Raw genomic sequence first — 26,524 nt, forward strand, 5'->3', positions numbered from 1 at the left:
AGAAGCCCACACACCGCACCCCAGGCTCCGAGGCCACAGTGTGTGCCACTCCGAGCAACTCTGCTAGGTGGGATGCTGGAAGAAATTGTAGGGTTTTTTTTCTTTTTGGCAAAATAATAAATTATGTGAGATTGGCAGATAGTTCTTGCTGATATATTTTTCTCTCAATGTTTACAGAACTTTTCAAAATAGAAAAATTTTTTTAAAACGAGTTTATTTGTGAAAGAGAGCACATGAGCGGGGTGAGGGAGAGGAACAGTAAGAGGCAGAGGGAGAAGCAGACTCCCCGCCAAGCAGGGAGCCTGATGCAGGGCTCAATCCCAGGTCCCTGAGATCATGACATGAGCCGAAGGCAGATGCTTAACCTGAGCCACTCAGGCTGAAAAAAAAAAAACAAAAAAACAATTTTACACACCACACAATCACTGGGGTCCTTGAGGATCTGCACACATTTTGGGGGGCTAATTGGCTTTCAGTTTCGAGACCTGGTCCCCGCCTTAAAGCTGGCCGACATTCCGTATGCCACCTGAGGTGGCTGGAATTTTCCCAGCCGTAAGGACGAGATTCCACTTCAGAGAAGGCAGACCTTCTGTAAAGGGACTGACAAAGCCCCTGAAGCAGAAAGGCAAGGGCAGAGGGGAGTGGGGCTGAGCAGAGGGCCTCCGCCGGGAGGACCAAGAGCCCCTCCAGGTCCAGCATTCTTCCATGCTCACCAAGGGGAGGACTGCCCTGTAACAGCAGTACATAGCTCTGAAGGAAGAACTCTCTTCTAGTAGTTTGCAGAACCTGAAGAGGGTGCCCAGCGGCCCCTCGAAGGGATCCTGGAGTACCCGGGATCCCAGGGAGGTGATATCCTTCCTTGGTTCATGAAAAGTCCTGGTCAGCGGTCCCAGGTCCCGGACGGCACCGCTGAGGTTGTTTTTCAAAGGTAGCTCTCCATTAAGACAGTCGGGCCCGCACGACCACACTGGAGTTGGTGACACGGGCTCCATAGTGACCAGCCCAGAACTGCGTGTCCTGGCCCCAGTGTTTGAAAGACACAAAGCGCACGCCCGTCTTGATGTTGGAGAACATGTGGGTGACCTGAAAGCAGACGTGGTTGTTCCCCTGCTGGACGGGATCGGGGGAAGAAGATAATTCATCCAGGACGTTCAGCCTGGCATCTAGAAGCTGGACAAGGAGTCGGTACACACAACCATAGTCGTCTCGGGCTCCCCACCAGTCAGAGACACAGATCTCAATCTTGCCGCTATCTAGAAGCTCTAGCCACAAACCCTTCTCCACCAGGTCCAAGACCTGTTTTTTGCGACACCACTTGTAGGAAGACACGAAGCAGTTCTGCGAGGGGGCCCCGGGCACCTGTGTCAGGTTTTCTTCCACCACCCAGCCCTCCCCACCGTGCTGCACCGTCCAACCCTGGAGGCCTTCCTGGCCGCAGGGATTGAGGATGAGGTTGCGCCCGAACGGTCGGTCGGAGCTCGCAGAAGCGGCTCAGGAGGACGGGCCTGGAGGCATCTCAGGAGGCCAGGCCTGACGTCGAGGCGCGCGGGCAGGCAGCTGCGGACAAGCGGCAGCAGGGCGCCCTGCTCCCGGGCCAGGATGCGCATCCACAAGCCTGGCTGTCCACCAGGGCACGCCAGTCCCGGCACACCCGGCGGCAGGAGGTCCGCAGCGTGCGCGGGGGCACGTGGCTCAACACCAGCAGAAGCAGCTCCGGGGAGAGCCGGCTCAGGTCCAGCACCTCCTCGGGTTCCGGCTCCCGCGCGGAGACCCGGGCGCGCCGGCGTCAGGAGGCCCCGGCGTCCATGGTCCACTCCAAGAGCAGGGGTGGCGGTGACCTGGATCAGAGCCCAGGCTCCTCGCCTGTGGCTCTCTCCTGTCCTAACAGTATCTTCCTCTTTGTAGTTTCAGCCCAAGCCTCTTTTGTAAAGGAGAAGTCGTGACTAATTTTGGAACAGAAGGCCCTCGCAGAAGAGGCTGTGGCCGCGACTGTCCCCGAGCGGCCGCGCGCTCGCGCCCTCCTGAGGTTCCGCTTCCCGCAGCAGCCGAGAAGCGCCGCCACTGACCGGCACAACCCCACACCGCTCAGCGGCGTTACAGCCGGCGGAGGGCAGCCTGCCTAGTCTAGCGACCGCCGCTGACGTCACGGGGCGCGGCCAGTGGGGCGGGGCCAGAACGTAGAGAGAACCAATGGGATGGAGGGGCGGGGCCGGCTGGGCGGTACCTTGGCGGTAGGACCAATGGGCCTGCGGGCTGGGGGCGGGGCGGGCGAGGAGCCCCCCCCCCCCGTGGCGCAGGACCAATGGGCTGGCGGGGAGGGGCGGGGCCACGGGGCTCCGCCCCGGCCTCCGTCTTCACACGGAGCTGCCGCGCGGCTGCCTCGGAGGAACCCGGCCGGAAGCGAGAGCCGGTGCAGGTCCGCCAGCTGCCGCCATGGGGAACCGCGTCGCGCGAGAAGACTTCGAGTGGGTCTACACGGACCAGCCCCACGCCAGCCGGCGCCAGGAGATCCTGGGTGAGGCCAGGCTCGCGCCCCGTTATGTGCGCGCGGCCTCCCGCCCTCGGGGCGCGCTCTCCGCGTCGGCCTGGCGCCCGGGCGCCCGCGGCCCGTTAAAGAGCCGGTGGGGGGATAGCGGCGGGCCGGGTCCCGGGGGCCCCGGCGGGGAGGTCCGGGTGTTCCCGGCAGGGAGGGGGCGCTCGGGGAGGCGGGGGTCCCGGCGGGGGCGTCCAGGGGTCTTCCGGCGGGCGGGGGGCTTCCTGGCGCGCCCAACCACATCCTTGGCTCGGAGAGCCTCCGGCGCGGGCCCCGGGAGCGCGGGCGCCGGCGGGTGCGGGGCAGGGCGTGGTCCTGGGCCTGCGAGCCCCGCGCCGCCGCGCTCCCGGGGGCTGACGCCTGCAAGCCGGCCTGGCCCGGGGAGGGGGCGGGGGGGCTGCGAGCGGGGGCACGCCGGGCGGCCGCGAGAACCCGCGCACGGAAGATCGGCCGAGCTTAACCGGCTGCTCCCGCACTGGGCATCCAGGGCCCTTCGCCCCTGGCTCGCTAGGCCTCAGCGGGCCCTGCAGGTGGAGGGCGCGCTCAGCTGCCGGGAGCTGCTCCCAGGCCGCTTCTGACGCCGGGGCCGGGCACTGTGGTGAGTGGGTTACAGACACCACCCCGCTGGGCGCTCGCAGGAACTAGTCCCTGGTACCCCCACTCTAACGACGACGAGTAGGTAAAGAGTGAGGAGGGGTGCAGGGGTTCGGATTGAGGCAGATGCTCTCCATCTCTTCGAAAAAATCAGGAAGCCAGCGGGTGCCAAGTCGAATAGGAGGAATGTTTTCTCACAAAGCCCCTACCTGGCTTTTCTTCTCAACATCCATTTGCCCAGTGAGCAGAGAAAGCCCAAATTTTGCTGGGATGTCTACAGTTAGGAATTTCATGCTTTTAGAAATTGGAGTTAGTAGGTCCAGTTAAATGGATTTTTGAAAAATGGAATCAGTAAATCGGTAGCTTGAATCTTTACAGTTGCTATTCAGGATAGCCTTTTAAGAGACTTCGGTTATTGGGTGTGTGCTTTCTTTTTATTTTTAATTAAAACATATAGTTTGCATGATTACACAGGAGAGACAACGTCCGATACATTTGATCTATGCCTTAAACAATCAACACGCCTGGTAAGAACAGTGCGGTGTCCACCTTGAAAAAGACCCAGTGCCTCAGTACTGGAACTTAGCCGTGGATTTAATATTCAGATAATCAAGGAAGTGAAAAGGTGCCTATTGATGCTTATCTTGACAATGAGCCTTTTCCCATATACTTAACATCACTGAACCATTTCACTGGGAAAGTAAAAGGAGACAGATTCCTCAATAAAAATATAGCCCTTTTCCCTGCAGGTGCAAATACTGCTCAGTATCCCATTTCAGGAGTGGAAATGGAATAACCCCAGGAAAGATGAGAAGACTTAAATGATAAAGAGATAATTCTGGAGTTGGCTGGGTTTTGGCAGGGGAGAGAGAGCCATGACAGAACGTGGATGTTTTTTAACAACTGACATCTGTATGCTAAATGTGTGTTTGGAGTTATATTTAAAGTTCATTTGAAAGGTGGCTCAGTCGGTTGAGCATCTGACTCTTGACTTCAGGTTAGGTTCAGGGTCATAAGACCAACACCCCCCCCCACCCAAACCGGGTTCCAGGCTGGTGTGAAGTCTGCTTAAGATTCTATGTCTCCCTCTCCCCGCCCCCCTTAAAGGAAAAAATAAATCAAAAAATAAAAGAAAAAAAATGACCTCCTTAATGAAGGCTAGGAATGAGACCGTTATTAGTGGGTCAAGTAATACAGCACAAGAAATGCTCCTTTTACTGCCCATCCATAGGGAAACTGTGTTTTTTGACAGCTTCATTAAGAGACAATGCACGAACTATAAAATTCATCCATTTAAAGCGTACAATTCAGTGTTCTTTAGTGTGTTCACAGTATAGTCTAAGTTTTAGAACATTTTTGTCTTCCCAGAAAGAAACCCCATACTCAAAAGCAGTTCCTGTGTTCCCCAGTCACACTCCTCAGCGCTAGGCCACCACTAATCTACTTTCTGTCTCTGGAGATTTTACCTATTCTGGACTTTTTTTTTTTTAAGATTTTATTTTATTTGAGAGAGAGAGAGAGCATGAGCAGGGGGACAGGCAGAGCTACAACCAGACACCTTGCTGCGTAGGGAGCACAGCGTAGGGCTCGATCCCAAGACCCTGGGACCATGACCTGAGCAGAAGGCAGATGCTTAACTGACTGAGCCAACCAGGGGCCCCTATTCTAGACATTTCTTATAAATGAAGTTACACAGTCCATGGTCTTTTGTGACTGGCTTCTTTCCCTTACCATTATGTTTTCAAGGTTCATCTATGTTGTACTAGGTCAGTATTTTATTCCTTTCATCCACCAAGGAAAAGTCCACTGTATGGCTATTTCACATTTCATTTATTCATTCTTCAGTTGCTAGACTGTGGGGTTGTTTTCACCTTATGACTACTACGAGTAATGCTGCTGTGACCCCTCACGAGGAAGTTATTAGATGAATGTGTTTTCATTCCCCTTGGATAGCTGCTGAGGAGTGGAATTGCTGGGCCATTGGTAGCTCTGTGTTTAGCATTTTGAGGAACAGCCAGATTCTTCCAAACCAGCTGACCGTTTTACACTGTCACCAGCAACTTGTGTGGGTTCCGGTTTCTTCATATCCTGGTTACTGCCTGTCTTTGTCATTGTAACCATTTTAGCATGTGTGAACCGGCATCTCATTTTGGTTTCAGTTTGCGTCTTCCTAACAACTGATAATGTCGAGCATCTCTCATGTGCTCATTGGTCATTTGTGATTTTGGTATAGTATCTAAGAAATCATGAAGATTATGGAGATTTACTTCTGTTTTCTTATGAGAGTGTTATAGTTTTCTTGTATTGAGGTATGTGATCTGTCTTGAGTTACTTTTTGTGTATGGTATGAGGAAGGGGTCCATCTTCATCCTTTTGGATGTTGATAACCAGCACCATTTGTTGCAAAAACTCTTCTTTCCCTATTTAATTATAGCGGTACCCTTGTATTGATTTTTATGTACTAAAATAAGCTTTGCCAACATTTGGTACGGAATTACTTGGAGCAACTTGATTTGTCTGAGAACGAGACAGGTGAATTTCGTCATTTTAGACTATCTAAAATGTGTATTGCCTTCTGTCCTTTGTCAGATGTGTCAGTTTAACCAAGTTTTAAATAAGGTAAAGATGCTGGAGCAGAAACACATAATACTACTTACTGAAAATTCTTCAAGGAAGTCTTTCTTATCCACCAATTAACTGAACAGTTGTTACTCTTTTGTTGGAGAATTGCTCCCCAAATGCTCATATTTTACTGAATGACATGGTAGGAAAATTAGTTTTAGACAAATTCATTTCTAGGCCTGTAGGGTTACTTTTTTGTGTGTCTCTTGCCTCCAAAATTATTCATAGTTGATAAAATGAACTAAACCAATGAAGATTAGAGTTTAGGGAGCAGAGAGAGAAAATGGGGAGTTATCCACTTGGGTTAGTTCCACCCTCATGTTGTATATATAAAACCGGACTTCGGTAGTCTGCCTTGCAGTATAAGCTCTCGTTGAATTCCTCGTTTCACATGTAGAGGAATGAGGATGAAGCTGCTCCTTTCCCTTCTTTATCTGAATGACCGAGCTCAAGAAGAAGGTCCTTTCCCCTCATGCTGTCCTGGGTCATACCTACTCAGCAACACATAAAACCAAAGACCCTGGGGCTCCCTCTTGTTGTGGGAGGAGCGGGTGGGTAAGATCCAAAGAAGAGTGTGCATTTGCCCTTAGAGGACACTTGCCTAAAATGCAGAGATTCTGTTATTGGCTTTTTTTGGTCATACTTGGATATTTGCATGTAGATTCAACAGTGCAAATACGAATCTGACAAATTAGCACCGTGCAGTTCTCACACATTATCCTGATTTCCTGATGCCTGTCAGGAGGCCACACAGGCAAAAATCTTAGCTATCTGAATGTCTAAAAATAGGGAAGTGGGTAGAAGTTACAACTGGCAACTAGAAGTGATTCCATCATTATAAAGGAAATTATAAGATCTAAGTATGTGTCTTTTACAACAAGTATATATCGTATGTAAGTACATTTCATACACATGATATGTAAGTATATGCATATGTTGTACCTTCTGTCAGACACTGGAATAGATTTATCAGACTATGATCGCAACTTTGCAAAACTTACCAATTTTATATACAAAGAACTGTTAGGGGTGAAAAGGGAATTGGGTGCCATGAAATCTTTACTCATTTGTGATTTTCTTTCTGTTCCATGTGGAGTCTAGATTTTGAGGCTCATTTTTCCTGCACAGATTTGTTGTGATGTGGTATTTGGTAACTTTACTATTGGAATGTACTCTTCCCTGTAGTGGATAAAGCCTCTAGTGGAGGGCATATCATGATTGGGAAGAAGAAAAAATTAATGCGTTAATTTAATGGGCGTTGATTTAATCATAATTGCAGAACGAGTGTGTGCTCTTCTCAGTTCCTGGTTTGTTTGTTTTTCTTTACAGCAAAGTATCCAGAGATAAAGTCCCTGATGAAACCTGATCCCAACTTGATCTGGATTATAACCATGATGGTTCTCACGCAGCTGGTTGCGTTCTACTTAGTGAAGGACCTGGACTGGAAGTGGGTCATATTTTGGGCGTACGCCTTCGGCAGCTGCATTAACCACTCCGTGACTCTGGCGATTCATGAGGTCTCCCACAATAGTGCCTTTGGCCACTACAGAGCTATGTGGAACCGCTGGTTTGGCATATTTGCCAATCTTCCCATTGGTGTTCCCTACTCAGTCTCCTTTAAGAGGTATCACATGGACCATCATCGTTACCTTGGGGGGGATGGCATCGATGTGGATATTCCCACCGATTTTGAAGGCTGGTTTTTCTGCACCACTTTCAGAAAGTTTATATGGGTGGTCCTTCAGCCTCTCTTTTATGCTTTTCGACCTCTGTTCATCAACCCCAAACCCATTTCTTACCTGGAAATTATTAATACTGTGATCCAGGTCACTTTTGACATTATAATTTACTACGTTTTGGGAGTTAAATCTTTGGTCTACATGTTGGCAGCATCCTTACTGGGGCTAGGTTTACACCCGATTTCTGGACATTTCATAGCCGAACATTACATGTTCCTCAAGGGACATGAAACCTACTCATATTACGGGCCTCTGAATCTGCTCACCTTCAATGTGGGTTACCATAACGAGCACCATGACTTCCCCAACATTCCTGGAAAAAGCCTTCCACTGGTAAGTAAAGAGATTTGACACAAACTCTTGATTTCTGGGGGTTTTATGGCCAACATCAGTCTCAGCTTTCCCATTTTAAAAGGAATCTAGTAGGGACACGTGGATGGCTCAGTCAGTTACACGTCTGCCTTTGGCTCAGGTCATGATCCCCTGGGTCCTGGGGTCGAGCCCCACCCCATCCCCCCTCAGGCTCCCTGCCCAGCAAGAAGCCTCTTTCTCCCTCACTCTCAAATAAATAAAACCTTAAAAAATAATAAAACAAAAGGGTTCTGGTGTATTTTGCCCATCTAAACTCATCAAAGCAAACGATAGGTGTGCGTCCTTTGTGTGCCCTCCTTAGAGTCATCCACATTCCCTCTGAGTCCCAAAGCCTAGCAGTGGCCCTTGGGTCCGGAGTGCTGGAGGATCTGCCGACTTATAAACTATGTCAGAGATTGAGAAAGGAGTTCTGTGCAAAGTGAGCTCAAGTTCACCTTGCTTTCATCGCTGTTACATTGATGGGCTAAGATTTATGTGTTGGCTTGTTGGGAAATGCAGACGTCCCACGCAGTTGGCCCGTGCATTAAAAAACAGTTTTCAGGGTGGCAAACTTTCTGCAGGCAGGGCCTGCCTGTTCCCCACACGGCAGTGTATTGTTTGTGGAGGACGTGAAAGAACACAGCTTGACCCCCCATCCCTCCGTCCTCTGCAAAGGGCCACCTTTGTAACTTCGCTTATCTTTTTGGTGAATTCTTTTATTAGAGTTCCCTTCCTCAAAATCGGTGGCTTTTACAGTTTATTACCAAAAAGTGTTTCCATAATTCTAAAAAGGGGAATATGTATGAAATATAATACTAGTTTTTTTTTTTAATTTTTTAAGCTCTGATATAAGGGAGTTAACTTTTTTTTTTTTTTTTTTTTTTAGATTTTATTTATTTATTTGACAGTGCAAATGAGCACAAGCAGGGGTGGGTGGAGGGAGGGACAAAGGGAGGGAGAAGCAGACTCCCCGCTGAGCATAGAGCCCAATGTGGGACTCGATCTAAGGACCTTGGGATCATGACCCGAGCTGAAGGCAGATGGTTAACGACCGAGCCATCCCAGGTGCCCCATGGGAGCTATTGCCAAATATTTTATGCCATCATATCTACCCAATTGAATTTAATGGATTTCCTCATAAGATTTTAACTATTGACGTGATTACAAACACATGAGAACTAAGTGTGACGTCTGATTACGAGTGGATTCCCACTCGAGGAAAAGAAAGGTATAGAGAGGACATTGGGTCAGTGGGGAAGCTTTACATCTATAGCGTATCACAGAGAATATTGTGTTGCTGTTAACTTTCTTGGGTGTGAAAATAGCATGGTGGCTTTATAGGAAAACGTCTTTGTTCTTAGGAGGTCCGTGTTGAGTATTGGGCTGGCATGTTAGGGGTGAGTTGTCACGTTAGGGGTGAGTTGTCACATGTCTGCGGCTTGCTCTCCAAAGGCTCAGCAGAGAGAGCATATTAGATGGTGTATGTCCATGCAGAGACAGGAAGCGACTTACGGTGTGGTGGGCCTGGGTAAAGGGCATAGAGGTGTCTGTTCTGCTCTTTCAACTTTTCTGTAGGTGTCACATTTTTCAAAATAAAATGTTTGGGGAAAAACCATGCAACTGGAGCCAAGTTTGAAAGCAGGTGTAATGTGTCTTGTGTCACCTGACCTGTGCACACGCCTGACGGCAGGGGAGGCCTCATTCGCCTCTTTACTAAAGAAGTGAATTTCCCCTTACTTTTCAAAGCGGGTACAACGCTGATTGTCCTTTAAACAAAATCAATATTAACCACAGAGTTGATCCTTGAACAACACAAGGAGCGGGGGCACCAAGTCCCCACAGGGTTGAAAATCCACATGTGACTTTTGGTGCCCCTGAAACATAACTATTAGCCTACTGTTGACTGCAAGCTGAACCCTGATGTAAGCGGTCGGTTAACACGTATTTTGTAAGTTATACGTGTCATATACAGTGTTCTTGCAGTGAGGTAAGCTTGAGAAGAGAAAGTGTTAAGAAAATTGCAAAGAAGAGAAGACACGTATACAGGACTGCACTATGTTTCGTGAAAACACTTCTGTGTATACGTGGACCCATGTGGCTCAGACTGTGTGGTTCAAGGGTCAACTGTACCTTAACTTATGGGTTTCTTTCTTTTTTATTTTTTTAATCTTCTTTTAAAATATTTTATTTATTTATTTGAGAGAGAGACCACAGGGGGAGGGGCAGGGGGAGCCCAATGCGGGGCTCGATCTCAGGACCCCGGGATCACAACCTGAGCTGAAGACAGACCCTTCACAGACTGAACCACCCAGGCGCCCCAATCTTACTAGGTTTCTTGAACATTCCCCAACCTGAGAATTTGCTTGCTTCAGACATCACTTGTCACAAGTCCCATGGTGAGCAGTGTCTGTTCCCTTCCTGCCCGCTGCCTGCTATCACAGTCCTGAGCTGCTGTGACAGGTGTCCTCAGAGCTCTGGTCTTCCCTTTGTGGCTCTTCCTGTCAGTTGTGCATCAGGGAGCATTCTGTGCTGTGTCCTCAGCAAATCACTGCTCTTTATTGGATCCTTATATTACGGTGGTTACAGTGCACGATGTTAACAGGTGTGTGTGACAAGGTTTCTTGTAACAGCTTTAGTAAGATATAACTTACATCTGTAGCTCAGCTATTTAAAATGCACCATTCGGGGCCACGCGGGCAGCTTAGTCAGTGAAGTGTCTACCTTCAGCCCAGGTCATGATCTCAGGGTCCTGGGATTGAGCCCTAGCAGGGAGCCTGCTTCTCCCTCTGCCTCTGTTGCTCGCTCGCTCTCTCAAATAAATAAATTAATTAAATCTTTAAAAAAAATAATAAAATCAGACGCACCATTCAGAGCTTGATGGGACAGTCTGTGATCCTAGAGGGTCGAGTATATGTCACTGTCGAACTGCTCTGTGCTGGAGTCCGGCCGCAGCTCTTACATATGAGCATTTGGGGAGGGAGGCGGCCAGAGGGTGGTTCCTCTTCTTGGTGCTTGTGTCCGGCGTTGGCCGTCACGTCCGGTCCAGCCGGACTCCGCCAGCACTCACTTTTGCATGTCTGCCCTCGCAGGTGAGGAAGATCGCCGCTGAGTACTACGACAACCTGCCCCACTACAACTCATGGATTAGAGTACTGTATGACTTCGTGACGGATGACACCATAAGTCCCTACTCGAGAATGAAGCGGCATCAGAAAGGCAAGGTGGTCCTGGAATGAAGGTCCTTTGGACTCAAGGAATTCTCTGTGGAGCTTCACGAGGGCTGCAACGTGGGCTTTCTGCGCTATTAATCGAAGCCTAGCGAGGCGGAGAGGCTCCTCGTGTGGGTCCCAAGCGTGAGCCCCGTGGTCTCCAGAGCTTCCCCGGCTTCCCACCGTCAGCCTGTCCAGCCTGTGCTCAGCTTTGCTCCCACGGAGCGTGTGTGTCACATCATCATTGTTGAGGACAGTTTCCCTGATGCCTGACATTTTGTAAGCGTATCGTAAAGAAGCTTTAAAAAAAGCTATTTCTAGTACATTATTTTCACTATAAAGTTGTACTTTATTAAAACAGCTAATAAACTGAGCTATTAATCACAGTAGTATTTATCACATTTTCATACTTTACTGTCTTTATATAATACATTTCTGGGATGAGTTTACTTTAAAATGCCGCCACCCCCTCTAAAATCTGGAAAGATCTTTCCCTGTAAGCTGAATTTTTAACTTTTACTATTGTAAGTGGAACTGAGACGACACACTTCTAAATCCTGCAGAGCCTCATAAATAAATAAAGGACTTATTGTGATCGATCACATCCAACACTGAACTTCCTTTTCCAGACGCAGTGACTCTCAGATTAGAAGCTGCTCCCCTGTATTGCAGCAGGACAGCAGACAGCTGGCTTCACGGGGCCAGTACCCCATGCCGAACTGTGTCACTGGGGTAAACAGAGTGTGACATGGTGAAGTGTTTTATTTTTTCATCTTCATTTTTCTTTTTTTTATTAGAGGGAGAGGCAGAGGGGGAGAGAGAATGTCAAGCAGCCTCCACACCCAGCAGGGAACTCAACTAGGGGGGAGCTCTCATGACCCTAAGGTCATGATCTGAGCCAAAATCGAGTCAGTCGCCCTAACCAACTGAGTCACCCAGGCACCCCATGGTGAAGTATTTTTAAAATAATAACGTGGTATTCATCAGGCTCTCTGCTTCTCCTTCTCCCTCTGCTGCTCCTCCTGATGGTGTTCTCTGTCAAATAAATAAATAAAACTTTTTTTAAAAAAAGGGAAGCCTGGGTGGCTCAGTTGGTCAAGCTAAGCCTTTGGCTTAGGTTGTGATCCCGGGGTCCTGGGATTGAGTTCCGAATCTCACACTCTGCTCCTCAGGGAGCCTGCTTCTCCCTTTCCCTATGCTGCTCCCCCGACTTGTGCTCTCTGTCAAATAAAATATTAAAAAGAATAAAATGTGGTATCAGAAAAATCAAGTACTCTGCAATTTGTACACAACAGCAATCCTTAAGCACCCTTTTCTTAAAGATTTTATTTATTTATTTGCCAGCAAGCAAGAGAGAGAAGGAGCAGGAAGAGCACCAGGCAGAGGGAGAGGGAGAAGCCAACTGCCCACCGAGCAGGGAGCCCGATGTGGGACTTGATCCCAGGACCCTGGGATCATGACCTGACCCAAAGGCAGATGCTTGACCGACTGAGCCACCCAGGCGTCCTTCTGAGATGTTTCAAAGTCTGATTCCTGTAATCACCAGCTGCACTGTATCCTCATTCTCAGAAGGCTAGGCAAACCTGCTCTACAGACCTCATTTCATCCCCAGAGTACTTTGCTTTTCCTTCCTGGCCCTCTCACCTGGGAAAATTCCTAGGATCAAAACTATTGCTTCAAGAACCATTGAGTTCACGGTTGAGAGTGATAATAGCACCGACTCTACAATTCAAACACCCTCGCTCAGTGAAACAGCATCTGGGAAATGCGCCCATGGATGTGATGCATTAAGTCGACTATGTTCTCTGGCAGGCAGGCCTCCCACTCTCCCTGCCTGCAGAACTCGAGCCACTGGTTTCACTCGGCTCCCCATCCAGCTTGGCCTTCTCTGAGCCCAGTTACCATGGGGCACGGTGCGCACACTGTCCTCCTTCCCCAGACCTGCTGTTGCCTGTCACGTTACCAGTTCTCATTCGGGTGGCAGGTCTCCTGACCAGTCCAGTGCCCAGCTGCCCATGTCCCTGGCAGTGACTTTTCCAAAGACAGATCTAGGACTCTTAGGGGGCGGTAGGAAGGCTGAGCCTAGCGTCTCTAGAGCACCGGGGTTGGGCATGAGAAATCCTGTGGCTTTGCACAACTCTCCTCTGCCTACATCTTTTCCTCCTGGTCTGCTTCGCTCATCTTCGGAGCTCATGCCAGGCCTCTGCAGCCCTTTCTCACTCCCTGGCAGGTCAGCCACCACTCTTTTGGACTCTCCAGAAGATTCTGTGGCCCCACATACTGTTTAGAAATGTGCAGTTTGTTTTCCCATGAGGCAGTCACTCCTGAAGGGCAGGAAGATCTTCTGTTTGCCAGACCTCGCAGGGTCAAAAGCGGGAAATAAAGGGAGAGCCACGTGCAGAACAGAGCAGAAGCTGGAGGGGAGATGGCTGACCTTGGAGGGGGGTGTACTGTGAAGAGTGGACATTTGCCGAGATTCCCTGACCTCTGCTGGGCCTGCACTAGCTTACCGACCCTTCCCATTGGATAGGGCACTGTTCCTATCCTCATCGTGGACAGGAGAAGACAGGCTCAGCGGGATGGAGGCAAGGAGCCCGAGGCCACGCCGAGTGAGCTGCAGCTCCGACCATGGGACTCGAGAGCCAGAAGCGCCGGAGCCCGGCGTGGACGGGCATGGGAAAGAACATGTTCCCTCTGCTGTCAGCCACCCTCCTCCGGTGAGCCTGCGGGTCAGGCTGCATCTTGGGGGTCTGACTTCTAACAAACTCAAAGTCTTTTTTTTTTTAGAATTTGGCTTTTTACAGAACACGTTACAAAAGAGGTTTAGTGAAAAGGACGGAAGTCCACAGCCTCCTCGGCCTCCTGAGATTCTTCCGTGTGCCCGCATCCTCTTCTGGGGGCGCCAGTGTGGAGGGGGCAGGGCCACCGGCCCCCTCCGAGGCAGGTGAGGATCCCGATGTTGACACTGGCCGACAAGCCCGGCCAGGAAGGCTCAGTGTTTACACCGGCCGCCTACATGAGGACATCGCTGTCACCTACGTGACTGTGCCCAGCCCATCACGGTGTGCAGCACGAGGCCCCAGCCCCTGAGCAGAAGCTGAGCAGAAGGCCCATCTAAACTTTGCTGTGGGACATTAACAGGTAAATTCATAGCAAAAGCGCATTTCCCATTCACTCTCCGGGCACGTGGCCAGCGTCGCATCAGGCAGTGAGGATGCAGACAAAACGGGGCCCCAAAGAAAGAGCCGATGCTCCAGCCCTGGGATTGCATGTGGAATCCGAAATCAGTGCCTGAAACAGGGTAGCCCCCGTGGCCGTGGCTGGGGCGAGGGGACTCCGGGCAGCCACCAATGCAACACCCGCCCTGCAGGTCACTGTCACGTGTACCCTGTGCGGGGCTGGCCAAGGAGGGACCCCGCGCGCGGGCTCACGAAGAAACGGCCAGAGAGACACGTGCCCGCCCCTCCACCTGCCCGGCTGACTTGGAGACTCCATGTTCAGACAAGGAAATGTGTCGCTTCTTGTCTGGCTGGGAAAGTCTTCCAGGAGCTAAGCTGAGTCATGTGGAATGAAGCAGGGAAGGGAGGATGGGCCGGCAAGCCCTGAACACCCCTCAGAAACCCCAGGACAGAAGCAAAGACCCTCTCGGAGGCCAGTGGGGAGCGGGGAGGGGGAGGGCAGCACACCCCACAGGGCCGAGGCACCGGCTGAGGAGAGCACAGTGCCTGGGGGCCGCCCCGACGGGGAGAAGGGGCAGGATGTGCGGGGCAGGGCAGGCTGGCACGCTTCCTGGGAAGTTAATGACAGGGCTGAGGGAAGAGGAGAATGGGCGCGGCGTCTGACAAAAGCGAGCTCTGTGCTTGCCAAGCCCGCTCTGGAGGAGCCGATGACCCAGCGGAGGGAAGCTTCCCGACGCCCACATGTAAAAGCAACAGTGCCGTTGGGCAAGTGGCCACGAGCACAGGCTGGCGTGATTTGGCGCACAAGACCCGGAGCAAGGGGTGGGGCCCGGCCTGAGCTGCTGTCCGGCACGGGGCCCCTTCCTGGATCTGGAGCACAAGCCTGGCCTTTTCTCCTCAGGGTAGGACCTGCACAAACACCAACGGTGTGTTCACAGTTTCCTTGTGTCGGAAACACTCTGTGGGAAAGGCCTAGAAGAACTGCATGGCCCTCGGTGCTGGGTTCTAAATCCCCATAGATCAGCAGTGTGCGAATCCAGGGAGGGCTCTGTGACCTCCCTCCCACGGCGGCTGGAACAGGCCGTCAGGAAGGCCTGAAGGAGCCCCAGGGGAACAAACCATCTGTCACAGAGGGAACAGGACAGTGTTGCGTCGGGTTAGTGGCTGAGGCCCCACATTTCCCTCCCAGGTAACAGCCGAGAAATTTGGACGCAAGGGGGTGTCTCCCCTCCCAGCCTGACAAGTGCTATGTGCTTCCATGGGATGGGCCCGAACAAAACCCAAATATCCATGGTCCCTTGGGTCCGGGGGTACTGGGCAGCCTCACATATCCTTTTGTTGACGGAGCAGAGAAGCAGGATCACGCACTAGGAAAATCTCTGCCCTCTTGGAATGCAGCCATCATTGTACTTTTAGCTCAATGTCAAGTACGTGATCTTTTATCCTCGGTTAATGGAGGAGGATGAGAGCCAAAGTTCAGCACCCTGCATCAGGTTGGCCGGCCAGCGTACTCTCCGAGGCATGTTCCCAGCTCCAGTCCTCCTGCCCCTACCCTGCCTGAGGAGCCTCTCCCTGTTCCCGGGCAGATGGAGGGCGCTGGGCCATCCAGCCTGGAACCCTGGGTCTGGCCAGGAGGATGTTCTTCCTGGGCTGAGGGCCGAGGGCTGAGGGCCGAGGGCCTGGTCCCACCCTCTCGCCAGACTTCCCACCTCCTTCCAGGGAGACAGCTCAGACTTCTGGTTGCGCTTCTGCGGGAAGTCAGTGGCGTTGCTCCAGACCCTGTCGGGCCTGGCTCTGTGCAAGCTGGCTGAGCACATGAACGTGAGCAGGTGTAGGGCGGTCTTCACCACCTCACAGAACCACATGTTGCAAGCCAAACTACTTTTCTGAGTAAATGTCACGGGGGGCGCAGGTGCTGCTAATTCCCAGGGAATCCTGCTTGGGGATGGGGGTGGGGGGCCAGGCACGGGCTGCACCCCCCACGTGCTGCCAGCCCTCACACTGGTATCGTTCTCATTTTCCAATCAACAAAACAAATTCAAAGTCCGTGACATTTTTCTTGAATTTGGAGCCCTCTCCCTAATGAGTCTGACACCTGCAGTTTCCAAGGGCAGAATAGGCGGGCCACTCTCGGGAGCGCACAGGCTGGGCGGGAGTGGCCTGAGAAGTCCCCCACGCGTTCTCCGCGGAGTGTTCCTGCGGCCGGCAGGGCACATCTTATCAGTTTTCAGAGCAGGCTCCGAAGCACACAGCTTTCCGAGCAACGCCGCTCTGCAGGGGACGTCACACAGCCCATCTGGGAAAAGCCGACAGGACCTGGGCCCAGATTGCAAAACAAGAAAGGTGGGCGGACACGGGGATGCAGGGACACCAGACCCCAAGTCCCCTTGACCAGGTTTATAAGCCTTGGCTGTAGATCCAGCTCCAGGGCCCAGGGCAGAGGCCTGGGAAGGGACCCCGGCCAGGTCACCGGTGTCTGGGGGCACTGCGAGGACACCGTGTCATCTCTATACATTTCAGAGAGCAACGGGGAAGAAAAACAGGCCCTTGGAGCCTGTGTGCCCGTGGCAGGTTATAACTCCTCTGAGCAGCTTCCCCATCCTCAGTCTACCTCCCAGCACTGCTGGGATGTTTTGTGGGATCGTCAGGTAAAGGCACCGTCACTGCACGGGTTCCACTGGGATGGCTCCTACTGCTACTGGGAACACCAAGGTGTTGAAACTTGTTGTCAAGATTGTTCCAAACTACAGTGGTTACTGCGTGCTGCCCAAACTCTTATAGGAGCTTTAGGAGCTTTTTTTTTTTTTAAGAATTTAAAGGAATTGGGGTAAAAACACGTAAAATAAAGCTTACCCTCATACGCATTTCTAAGTGGGCAGGTTGTGCAGGTCAGTGGTGTTAGGAATGTTCGTGTTGCTATTCAGCCCAGCCCCAGAACAGCCCCAGCCCCAAAACGGAGCACGCATACCCGACAAACAGCTCCCCACCTGCCCCCTCCTGCCACCCCAGCGCCCCCACTCCACTTTCTGTGAACGTGGCTGGGTTCCTCTCTAAAGCAAGCCCGGCTCTTCATGGCCCATCGATACCCACAATAGATACTCCATGGGAGGCCTGGTTTTGGAGGGAGTGGCCAGGCACTGGTCAGGGGTCAGAGGGGAGACACGGGGGACAGTCCTGGCTGCACCGTGTCTGCTGGTCTGTCCGCCGCCAGGGTTCCGGGGCTTGGGCTGTGCATTGAGGGTGTGCATCCATGACTGGCCACCTCCCAGAGACCTCGGAGCGAGATCCTGGTAATTCACAGGTTTTCAATGTACCCAATTTGAATAGACACTTGTCCTTGGACTGGAATGGCCCCATGAGACTGGGTTTTCCAGCCACGGCTGGCCACGAACATGTGCGGTAAGTGCAGACGTGCCAGTGGCCACGGGGTGGGGTGGGTGGGGACATGGGAGGACCGGCCTTTCACCATGCCCTCACCGCCACACCACCCCCACACACGTGGGTGAGCATAGCCACACGTGCGCGTGCGCACACACACACACACACACACACACACACAGATGTGCATGCACAGGCTCTCGAGGCCCCGTGGGAGGCGGCCTCAGGTCCCCCACGCACAGGCGTGTTCTAGCCACAGTGTCTGCTTTCTGCCCCGCACATGCTCAGGACTCCGAGACTGCAGGGCCTCTGGGTGCCGCTGCTAGGAGCCTGGATCTTGGCCAGGCCCCTTCCTTCCCTGCCCTCAGGGCTCGCGCTACGCCTTTCCTCACCCACTGCCTGACGTGGGGTTTCTCCTGAGGCAGACCTGAGGCGAGAATGTGAGTACGCACAGCTGTGTTTGGACGGTGACCCCTGGGAGACATGGAATGGTGTCAGCAAAGGACAGAGGTAGCCCCAGGAGCCTGGGTGGACATGTCTCTACAGCCCTGCTGCGGAGCAATTCACGCAGCCTTCCATTTGTTCTGTCTTCTGGGTCCACGTTTACAAGAACAGGCTTTTAAAGGTCCCCGTGCGGGCTGAGGGAGTGAGGTGTAGGTCTGCCGACTCCCGTGCATCTCCGGTTGACAGTGTCTGCTGGGGACACAGTGTCTGCGGGTGAGGGGACAGACGAGACCCTGAGGCAGACCCAGGAAGGTCCCGACGTGACAGGGACCCAGGCCCCCAGAGCAGGCAGGGGCCGGGCACTGAAGGTTGGCGATGTTCCCTGTGTTTTCACGGAGCCACACATGTCCTTCTAGAAGAGCACCCCACAAACTCGGGTCTGTTTATCTTCTTCACATGCACATCGCTCTCTGAGGCCATCCGACTCATACCTGCTTCTCAGTTACAGCCCCGCCTGCCCCCCATGTTCCTGCTGAAGTTCAGCGAGCTTGCGTGCTCAGACCTTTGCTCCCTCCCCTTTGCCAGGCTGCCATGGGGCTGGGGGATGCCGGGAGCATGGCATGAGGCGGACTGTCCCCAAATGGGGTCCTGAGAAGCTGGTTGCCACCCCTCACCCTTTATTGGTGCAGAGGGCTGGTCATGAAATTGTTCAGGGTCAGACACCCAATGTGTGTGTTCCCAGTGTTCAGGGCCGGAGTCCCAACACCATCGTGATGGTATCAGGGCCCCGAGCTGGACCTGTGCCCGAATTGGAGGGGAGCTGCCAGAGCATGGAGAGGAGGCCTTGGGCCCCGTGGAGAGAACACAACCGCATCCAGTATCAACATGAAGCCTGCCGTGCTGCCACCTTGGTCCTGGATTCCCAGAGACCAGCCCAGCAACCAGCAGCCTTTGTCGTTCAAGCCGTGCCGCGGCCAAAGTGGACGCAGACAGATCACACGGAGCACCGCATGCGCGGGAAAGTCCTGAGTGTTTTCACCAACAGCAAAGAAGAGGATTTAAAAAACAAAACAGGGGCGCTGGGGGCTCAGTAGGTTAAGTGTCTGCCTTGGGCTCAGGTCATGATCTCAGGGTCCTGAGATCAAGTCCTGCAACAGGCTCACTGCTCAGCAGGGAGTCTGCTTCTCCCTCTGCCTCCCCCCACTCGTGCTCTCTCTCACAAATAAATAAGTAAAATCTTAAAAAAAAAAAACATAAAAAACAAAACAGACAAAAAGAAACTCCATGGACCTCGAGTGACCTGCCCAGTGTGCTCTGCTTCTCGTCAGCCTCCCATGGCGTTGGGTGTCGAGCTTCAGGAAGGGGATGTCCCAACGATCGGAATGGCCTGAGAGGTCGCGTTGGCCTGTGGAGCTGGGGGCGACCTTCCTGCTAGTGTCCCTGCCAGCAGGTGCCTCTGGGGAAGGGGCGAGGCAGACGGATTTGTCCCAAGGCCCCGATGCCTCCTGGACACACAAGACCAACTTCACGGGAAGCGACGGTAACCTTGGATCAGGGACAAGACCACTCAACCCATCCAACCAGGGGCAAACTTGGGGACAAACGTTTGAAAAATGGTAACAATGGTGGTGTTTGAAAATGGGATTATGGATGGCTTGTATACCCTTTTGCCACTTTCCCATCAATTTCTAGGAGTTCCTGTAGCCACAAAAAAATAAATGGCAGAGTCGTGCACACATGTATGACAGACGTTCTCCAGCTCCTGAGCTGGTCACTTCACCCGGACCCTGGACTTCCCCTTCGTGCAGGAGACCCACAGCCAGCACTTCTGAGGACTCGAGCCTCTCTCCTTTGATGAGTCACTGCTCTGCCTTATGACTACACTTGGGGCATTATTTAAACCTTAGTTAGACCTTTAAACTTCCCATAATTGTGCTTTGTTTCCTCGAAGAAAGGGATTTTCAGCGGGGGAGACTTGCCTGATTCCCCTCTGACTGTGGCCAGCTCCTTGCGTGCTCCAGGGTCACTTTCCTCCTCTGCTGAGGGAGGACAAGAGCAACACCTCCCACCCAGGAGGCCTGGGAGAACCGAATGGGTTAAAATTCAGCCCCGAGGCCGCACATCACTATTTTTCACGCTTCTGATGAGAAAGCTCATGGAACGCTGGGACTAAGTGGACAGCCTTTCCTCCCTTGACTGGGGGGCCCCTGGTCTCTTAGGTGGCGTGAGGCCGGGTCGGAGGTCACACTCGGAGCCCGCACAGAGGCCGCCCCGTGGTTCATGCTGCCCAGCGCATTCCCTCGCATGACACATCTGCACACCGCAGTGCACTAGCCCCCGGTGGCCCCTGCCCACTCCACCCCTGCCCCTGCTCTGTGCGCTGTGTTCTCAGCTCACCAACCTTGCCCCCCACCCCCGGGAGAGATCACGGGACAGGCTGGGGTTCTGCTCAGAGCAGTACCGCCAGTGATCGGCACGGAGCCCGGCTCGGCTCACGGCACATGCCTGTCCATAAATATCTGTTGAGCAGATGAGTGAAACCTCTCCTCCCAGTTACGTTTCTGCCCTTCAGACGGTGGCCGCCAGACTCAATTAGGAGTCTGTGAACTTGGCTGATTGCCATTTGCTGTGGGAACCTGGGACAGGCTCTCATGGCTGGAGACCCGACATGATTCCCAAAGCATCTCCTTCCTTTGAGACCTGGCGGGTCCCACGAGGCCCACAGCAACAGAGCGAGAAGGTGTGTGAGCTCCACAAACAATGGTGGCTGCAGGGGAAGGAAAAGCAGACAGCAAGGAGACAGAGGCATTGTCTGCTTGCTCTGAAACCACTCTCGCACAGATCTCATCTTGTGCAGCGGGCGGGCACGTGTGCATCCGCGCCAGCCGACCCCTGCAGGTGAGCGCATCTGCTCGGTGACTCAGGGCTGGCCGCCGCCCAGCTCTGCCCCTCCGGCGGTTGCTGTCTGCTGGGCTGAACACACAGAAAGGTGGCTCCGTGACTTAGAGCCTGATAATCACCATCCCTCCGCCCACCCGGCTGGGTTGTTCTTCCCAAAAGCAATCCCTGAATCTCTGTTTTCACTGGGAAATATGTCATAAGTACAGGAAAGCACGGAAAATGTATACATACACCTTAGAGAGTCGTTAACAGAAACAAATCGAGGGTGAGGGGGCACAGGGGACGCCAGTCGGGGGTACAAAGTCTGCGTCACACCATGAGAACGATGATGGTTTGTGCAGTGCCCGTGCTTGTTAACAAGTTACAAGTTCTATAGTTACAAGTAACTATACTACTTACAAGTTCAGAAAGACAGTCCATCTTGTGTCAACTGTTCTTATCACAAATAAGGAAATTAATTAAGAGGGCGGGAGGTGCTGACAGATTTATGGCACAGGTTGTTGCAATGGTTTCACAGGTGGGTCCTTATCTCCAACCTCATCAGGTCGTAAACAAGGCTGCATAGCTTTCTGGATGCATCTGCGCCTCAGTACAGTGGACAAAGAAAGAATGAATAGAACACGCATCACAGAGGACCCTGGGGCAGCCCTCCCAGAGGGGACCATTATCCTGACTTTTGTGCATCTTTGTTTTTATGAAGTTTTTTTTTTTTTTTAAGATTTTATTTATTTATTTGACAGAGAGGGACACAGTGAGAAAGAGAACACAAGATGGGGGAGTGAGAGGGGCGCCTGGGTGGCTCAGTGGGTTAAGCCTCTGCCTTCGGCTCAGGTCATGATCCCAGGGTCCTGGGATCAAGCCCCACATCGGGCTCTCTGCTCAGCAGGGAGCCTCCTCCTCTCTTGCCTGCCTCTCTGCCTACTTGTGATCTATCTGTGAAATAAATAAATAAAATCTTAAAAAAAAAAAAAAAAAGAAGGGGAGTGGGAGAGGGAGAAGCAGGCTTCTGGCTGAGCAGAGAGCCCGACGCGGGGCTCTGTCGCAGGACCCTGAGATCATGACCGGAGCCGAAACCAAGAGTCGGATGCCACCCAGGTGCCCCCCAAATCTTTTAATTAGAAAATGCTTCTAAAATCGGAGTTAACATACAATGTTACATTCATTTCAGGTGCAGAACATACATTCGAGGATTCTATACGTTCCGCAGTGCTTGCCCTGAGCAACCACACGATGTTGTTAGGATGCTACTGACTGGTTTCCCCATGCTGTGCCTGCATTTCCGCGACTTATTGGTAACTGGAAGTTTGTGCTCTCGATCCCCTTCACCCAAACCATCAGTCCTCTGCATTCAGGCGTCTGCGTCAGTTGGTTCTTTAGATTCCCCGTGCAAGAGAGATGATGCAGTAGCTCTTTGACTCACTGCTTGGTCTTACCCATGTGTGGAGGTGCAACAAACCTACAGTTGTTCCGAAAAGCTGAGGAGGTCCGAGCCTCACTTTGTAGGACCCTGATGCCCCACTGGATGCCGGTCCTCACAGGCAGCTGGAGCAGAGCCTGGCTTCATTCTCCATGGGGTGCCCTGAGGGTTCCCCGGAGGCACATGGCAGGGCACTGTGTGATCTAGGTGCTACCCGTCCAGCAGCGAGATGCTCAGAACAGAGTGGGCTGCTCTGGCCTTTCTGCCTCCAGACTCGCGCTGGCTGCCAGAGGCTGAAGTCTGTGTGCTCAGGTGCTTGGGAAGCAAGGTGCTCGGTACTCCAGAGAATGGACAGAAGAGGACAGAGAAGTGGGGCAAGCACATGGTGGGCGTTCCGTCTTCATATTTAAAGCACTGCTCTGTGGTCATGACCTGTGATGACCTGTGCTCAGGCTGCCTAGACCCACCACCCCTCCCCAGAAGCTCCCGGAAGAGGGCCTGCCACTGGGCTCGGGGTTGCAGAAGCCTAGGGAAGGTCAAGTCCAGGCCTGGAAGAACTCAGGTTCGCACTGGCCTGCTCGTGGAAAACCTGCCACAAGAGGTGAACGGCAACCCCAGGCCCTTGGCACGATGGGGTGTGCACCCAGAGTCTTACCGCCTGGAACCTGGACATGAGGCCTGGGTGCCTGGCTCCCTCCACAGGGGACTGCAGCCTTAGAGGGTGTGCGAGCTATTTGTGGGTGCTGAGCAGGCCGGGCAGGGAGTCCCCGGTGCTGCTCCCCTCTCTGGGGCCAAGGGATATGCACTCAGGCGAGCTCTGTGACTTGGAGGAGAGGCACCGGGGCCACAGCCCATTTGAGTCAGCTCTCTGTCCCCGCCACAGCACACGGACTGCATGGTGAGAGCAATCTAAAAGGAGGACAGATCATCACCTCCCCCATCTCAAGGCTGGCGAGCCCCTGTGGTTGCAGAACACACTGGCCAGGCATTTCCACCCTGGGCGTCACTAGCGTGTGTTCCCGCACAATTCCTTCCTGGGGCTCCCCACCTTTAAACTGCGAGAGTGGGGTTCTGGGGGTCCTCCTCGGGGTGGGGGGGTGGGAATCAGAATCGCCTGGGAGAGTGTGTGAACGGGATTCCCTGCTCCCCACCCAGCGACTCTGATCCAGCCCGTCCACGGCGAGGCCCAGGTGGCATGTTTTTGAAAAGCCTTGGGTGATTCTTGTGTAACCCTGAGTTGAGAAACACTGACATGATTCAAATGCCTGCTGTGGCATTACAACTCGGGAAGCTGCTGGTAATATTTTCCAAGACAAAATCCACAGGGCCGTGGAGCCGGATGTGCTCAGACCCCTGGAGGTGGCCTCGTGGGGACATGGTCACTGTCTTCCAGAGCCTGGAAGACACAAGCTGGCCTCTGACACTGCCGCGAAGAGGTGGGCGCCTTCTGTTGTCCCGGGAGTTCCCCATTTGCCTGATTCCCTCCATCTTTCACTGCAGAGGAGGAACAATAAAGGCGCTGTTTCTTCGCCTCCACCCTCTGTACTTAAAAATCACTTAATTAAAATACCTATGGAGTAGGGGTGCCTGGGTGGCTCAGTGGGTTAAAGCCTCTGCCTTAGGCTCAGGTCATGATCCCCGGGTCCTGGGATCGAGCCCCACATTGGGCTCTCTGCTCAGTGGGGAGCCTGCTTCCCTCTCTCTCTCTCTGCCTGCCTCTGCCTACTTGTGATCTCTCTCTGTCAAGTAAATAAATAAAATCTTTATTAAAAAAAAAAAAACCTATGGAGTAAATGATACATGCTCTCAGATTCCCTTCTAAGTAATCCATGGTGGGAGCCGTGGGGGTGGACAGGTGGAGGGAGGCTGGCCACGTGGGTGGAGAATCCAAGCAAGGGCACTCAGGGAGTCCTTCTGCTTGGACCAGGTTACCCACAAAAACAGCAACTTGCACATGGTTATCCAGGCGCTGTTCTTTTACACATATATTTGACAGCTTCCACTATAAGCAGGCAAACCACGCATTCCACTGTATCTTCACGGTTCCTGCGTTCACCTTTGTGGTTCCATGTTGCCCGAGGAGCTCACTGACAATGAGCTCCTCGGAAAGACCCAACAGCCATTTAAACACTCGACCGCTCCGCACAAGCTCAGCGTCCACTGAGCGGCCGCTGCCTGGGGCCTCTGATACGAGCTGCTTGAATTCAAGGACAGGTCATCCACTACTTTATTATTTATTTATTTTTAAAGACTCATTTATTTATTTGAGAGTGAGAGAGAGAGCGCGTGCACGAGCAGGGGGAGCAGCAGCAGGACCGGAGAAGCGGACTCCCCGCTGAGCAGGGAGCCCCATGCGGGACTCAGTCTCATGACACCGGGATCATGATCTGGGCCAAAGGCACACGCCGAACTGAGCCACCCAGGCTCCCTAATTGCATTTCCAATAAGTGAATCTAAGCTGGACCATGACCTGAGTGTGGCAATCGAGGGCTGGAAAATCTGACTGTAAGTTCTTTGTGAGCTGGGAAAAATCAAGGAGGCAACTGAAAACCAGCAGACATGAAGCAGGTGCCCCCAAAGTGCTTATCGAGTTAATTTGCTGATCCCCTTTCTAGACAGCACCTTTTACCTTGAAACACGATTTCCTTGGGTGCCACAGCTGCTTCCTTCACTCAGTATCTGCCCTTCTCAAGCTCATGGTGATTGTGACACTCATTTTTCATTCTACACTATTAATTCTAACAAAGTTCAAGCCAGCAAAATTTCCTGGAGTCTTCAGAGAACCCACACTCCACTCACCAGGCTCCCTCACAGCCAGCCAGAGTAGGACAGCAGGTGCTCCTGTCTGTGCGAAACAAGGTAATTAGAATTTTTTTTTAAAGATTTTATTTATTTGACAGAGAGAGATCACAAGTGGGCAGAGAGGCAGGCAGAGAGAGAGAGAGGAGGAAGCAGGCTCCCTGCAGAGCAGAGAGCTCGATGTGGGACTTGATCCCAGGACCCTGAGATCATGACCTGAGCCGAAGGCAGAGGCTTAACCACTGAGCCACCCAGGTGCCCTGGTAATTAGAATTTTGGTGTAAAACATACACACATCATCTCTTTTTATTAAAGCCTTCTGTTTTAGGGGCGCCTGGGTGGCTCAGTGGGTTGAAGCCTCTGCCTTTGGCTCAGGTCACGATCCCAGGGTCCTGGGATCGAGCCCCGAACTGGGCTCTCTGCTCAGCAGGGAGCCTGCTTCCCCATCTCTCTCTCTGCCTGCCTCTCCGGGAGACTGGAACTGTGATCTCTGTCTGTCAAATAAATAAATAAAATCTTTAAAGCCTTCTGTTCCAGAGAATGCTCGTGCAGGCCCAACTCCCACAACAGTGTCTTCTGAGAGCCTTGGGCACACTCGGCTGCTCAGCCAGGGACAAGTGTTTTTTGGGGAGTCCTTCTGAGCAATAACCCAGCAGCAGACGACGCACCCCCAAGAGTCCCACGGGCTCCTCTTCGGAGCTACCGGGTCCCACCTGGGTAAACACCTTGGTGGAAACATCAGATCTCCCCAGGGTTAACGCGGCTTCCTGTGGGGAAGAGATTGGCTATGCAACTCAACGGCTACTTTGTTCTTTTTTTTTTTTTTTAAGGATTTTATTTATTTATTTGTTAGAGTGTGAGAGAGAGCACAAGCAGGCAGAGTGGCAGGCAGAGGCAGAAGCAGGCTCCCCGTGGAGCAAGGAGCCCGACGTGGGACTCGATCCCAAGACACTGGGATCGGGACCTGAGCCAAAGGGAGCTGCCTGCTTAACCAACTGAGCCACCCAGGCGTCCCAACAGTTACTTTGTTCTTATTCCGAGTGCCGCGGAGGCAGGAAGGGGTCTGGGCGTCGTGTGGAGAATGTGGGTCTCGCGCTTGGGGTGGATCCCATGTGGGCGCCACCAGCACGAAACTCAGCCCACGCACAAGCGGAGGGAGGGATGGGACAAAGCTTCTCAGGAAGTGGTATTTCCGGCCCTGGACGCCCTGCGCTGGGTGGGTCGGGACACAGGAGGTGCTCCAGGGGTGGGGGCCTCCCCAGCAGAGGCGCCGAGAACCATGAGCTTCCCTGGAACAAGTGCACATCAGTCAGGGCTGGGGTGGGGAGACAGGGCAGGTGCTGAGGGTGGGCTGATGT

At 52.7% G+C, this 26,524-nt stretch overlaps 2 protein-coding genes across 2 annotated transcripts; one reads left to right on the forward strand and one right to left on the reverse strand.

Annotated features, from left to right (window-relative positions):
- Positions 1-394: 394 nt before the first annotated feature.
- Positions 395-1,786, reverse strand: LOC116855796 (F-box only protein 27-like; the record flags this gene model as incomplete). Its single annotated transcript, XM_032838812.1, is given in 3 exon segments — positions 395-1,490; positions 1,526-1,615; positions 1,618-1,786. Coding segments are annotated over 3 exon segments (810 nt in total), but the record flags the coding sequence as incomplete, so codon positions are not given.
- A 558-nt stretch (positions 1,787-2,344) lies between these two features.
- On the forward strand, positions 2,345-11,437 carry DEGS1 (delta 4-desaturase, sphingolipid 1). The gene is made up of 3 exons (XM_032838739.1): positions 2,345-2,515; positions 7,079-7,821; positions 10,929-11,437. The coding sequence occupies exons 1-3, from the start codon at positions 2,434-2,436 to the stop codon at positions 11,073-11,075; spliced, it is 972 nt and encodes a 323-aa protein (XP_032694630.1). The 5' UTR covers positions 2,345-2,433; the 3' UTR covers positions 11,076-11,437.
- Positions 11,438-26,524: the final 15,087 nt, after the last annotated feature.

The sequence above is a fragment of the Lontra canadensis genome, unplaced genomic scaffold (genome assembly GCF_010015895.1).
Source record: "Lontra canadensis isolate GAN:19392208 unplaced genomic scaffold, GSC_riverotter_1.0 scaffold106, whole genome shotgun sequence".
In the NCBI taxonomy this organism is placed as follows: Eukaryota; Metazoa; Chordata; class Mammalia; order Carnivora; family Mustelidae; genus Lontra; species Lontra canadensis.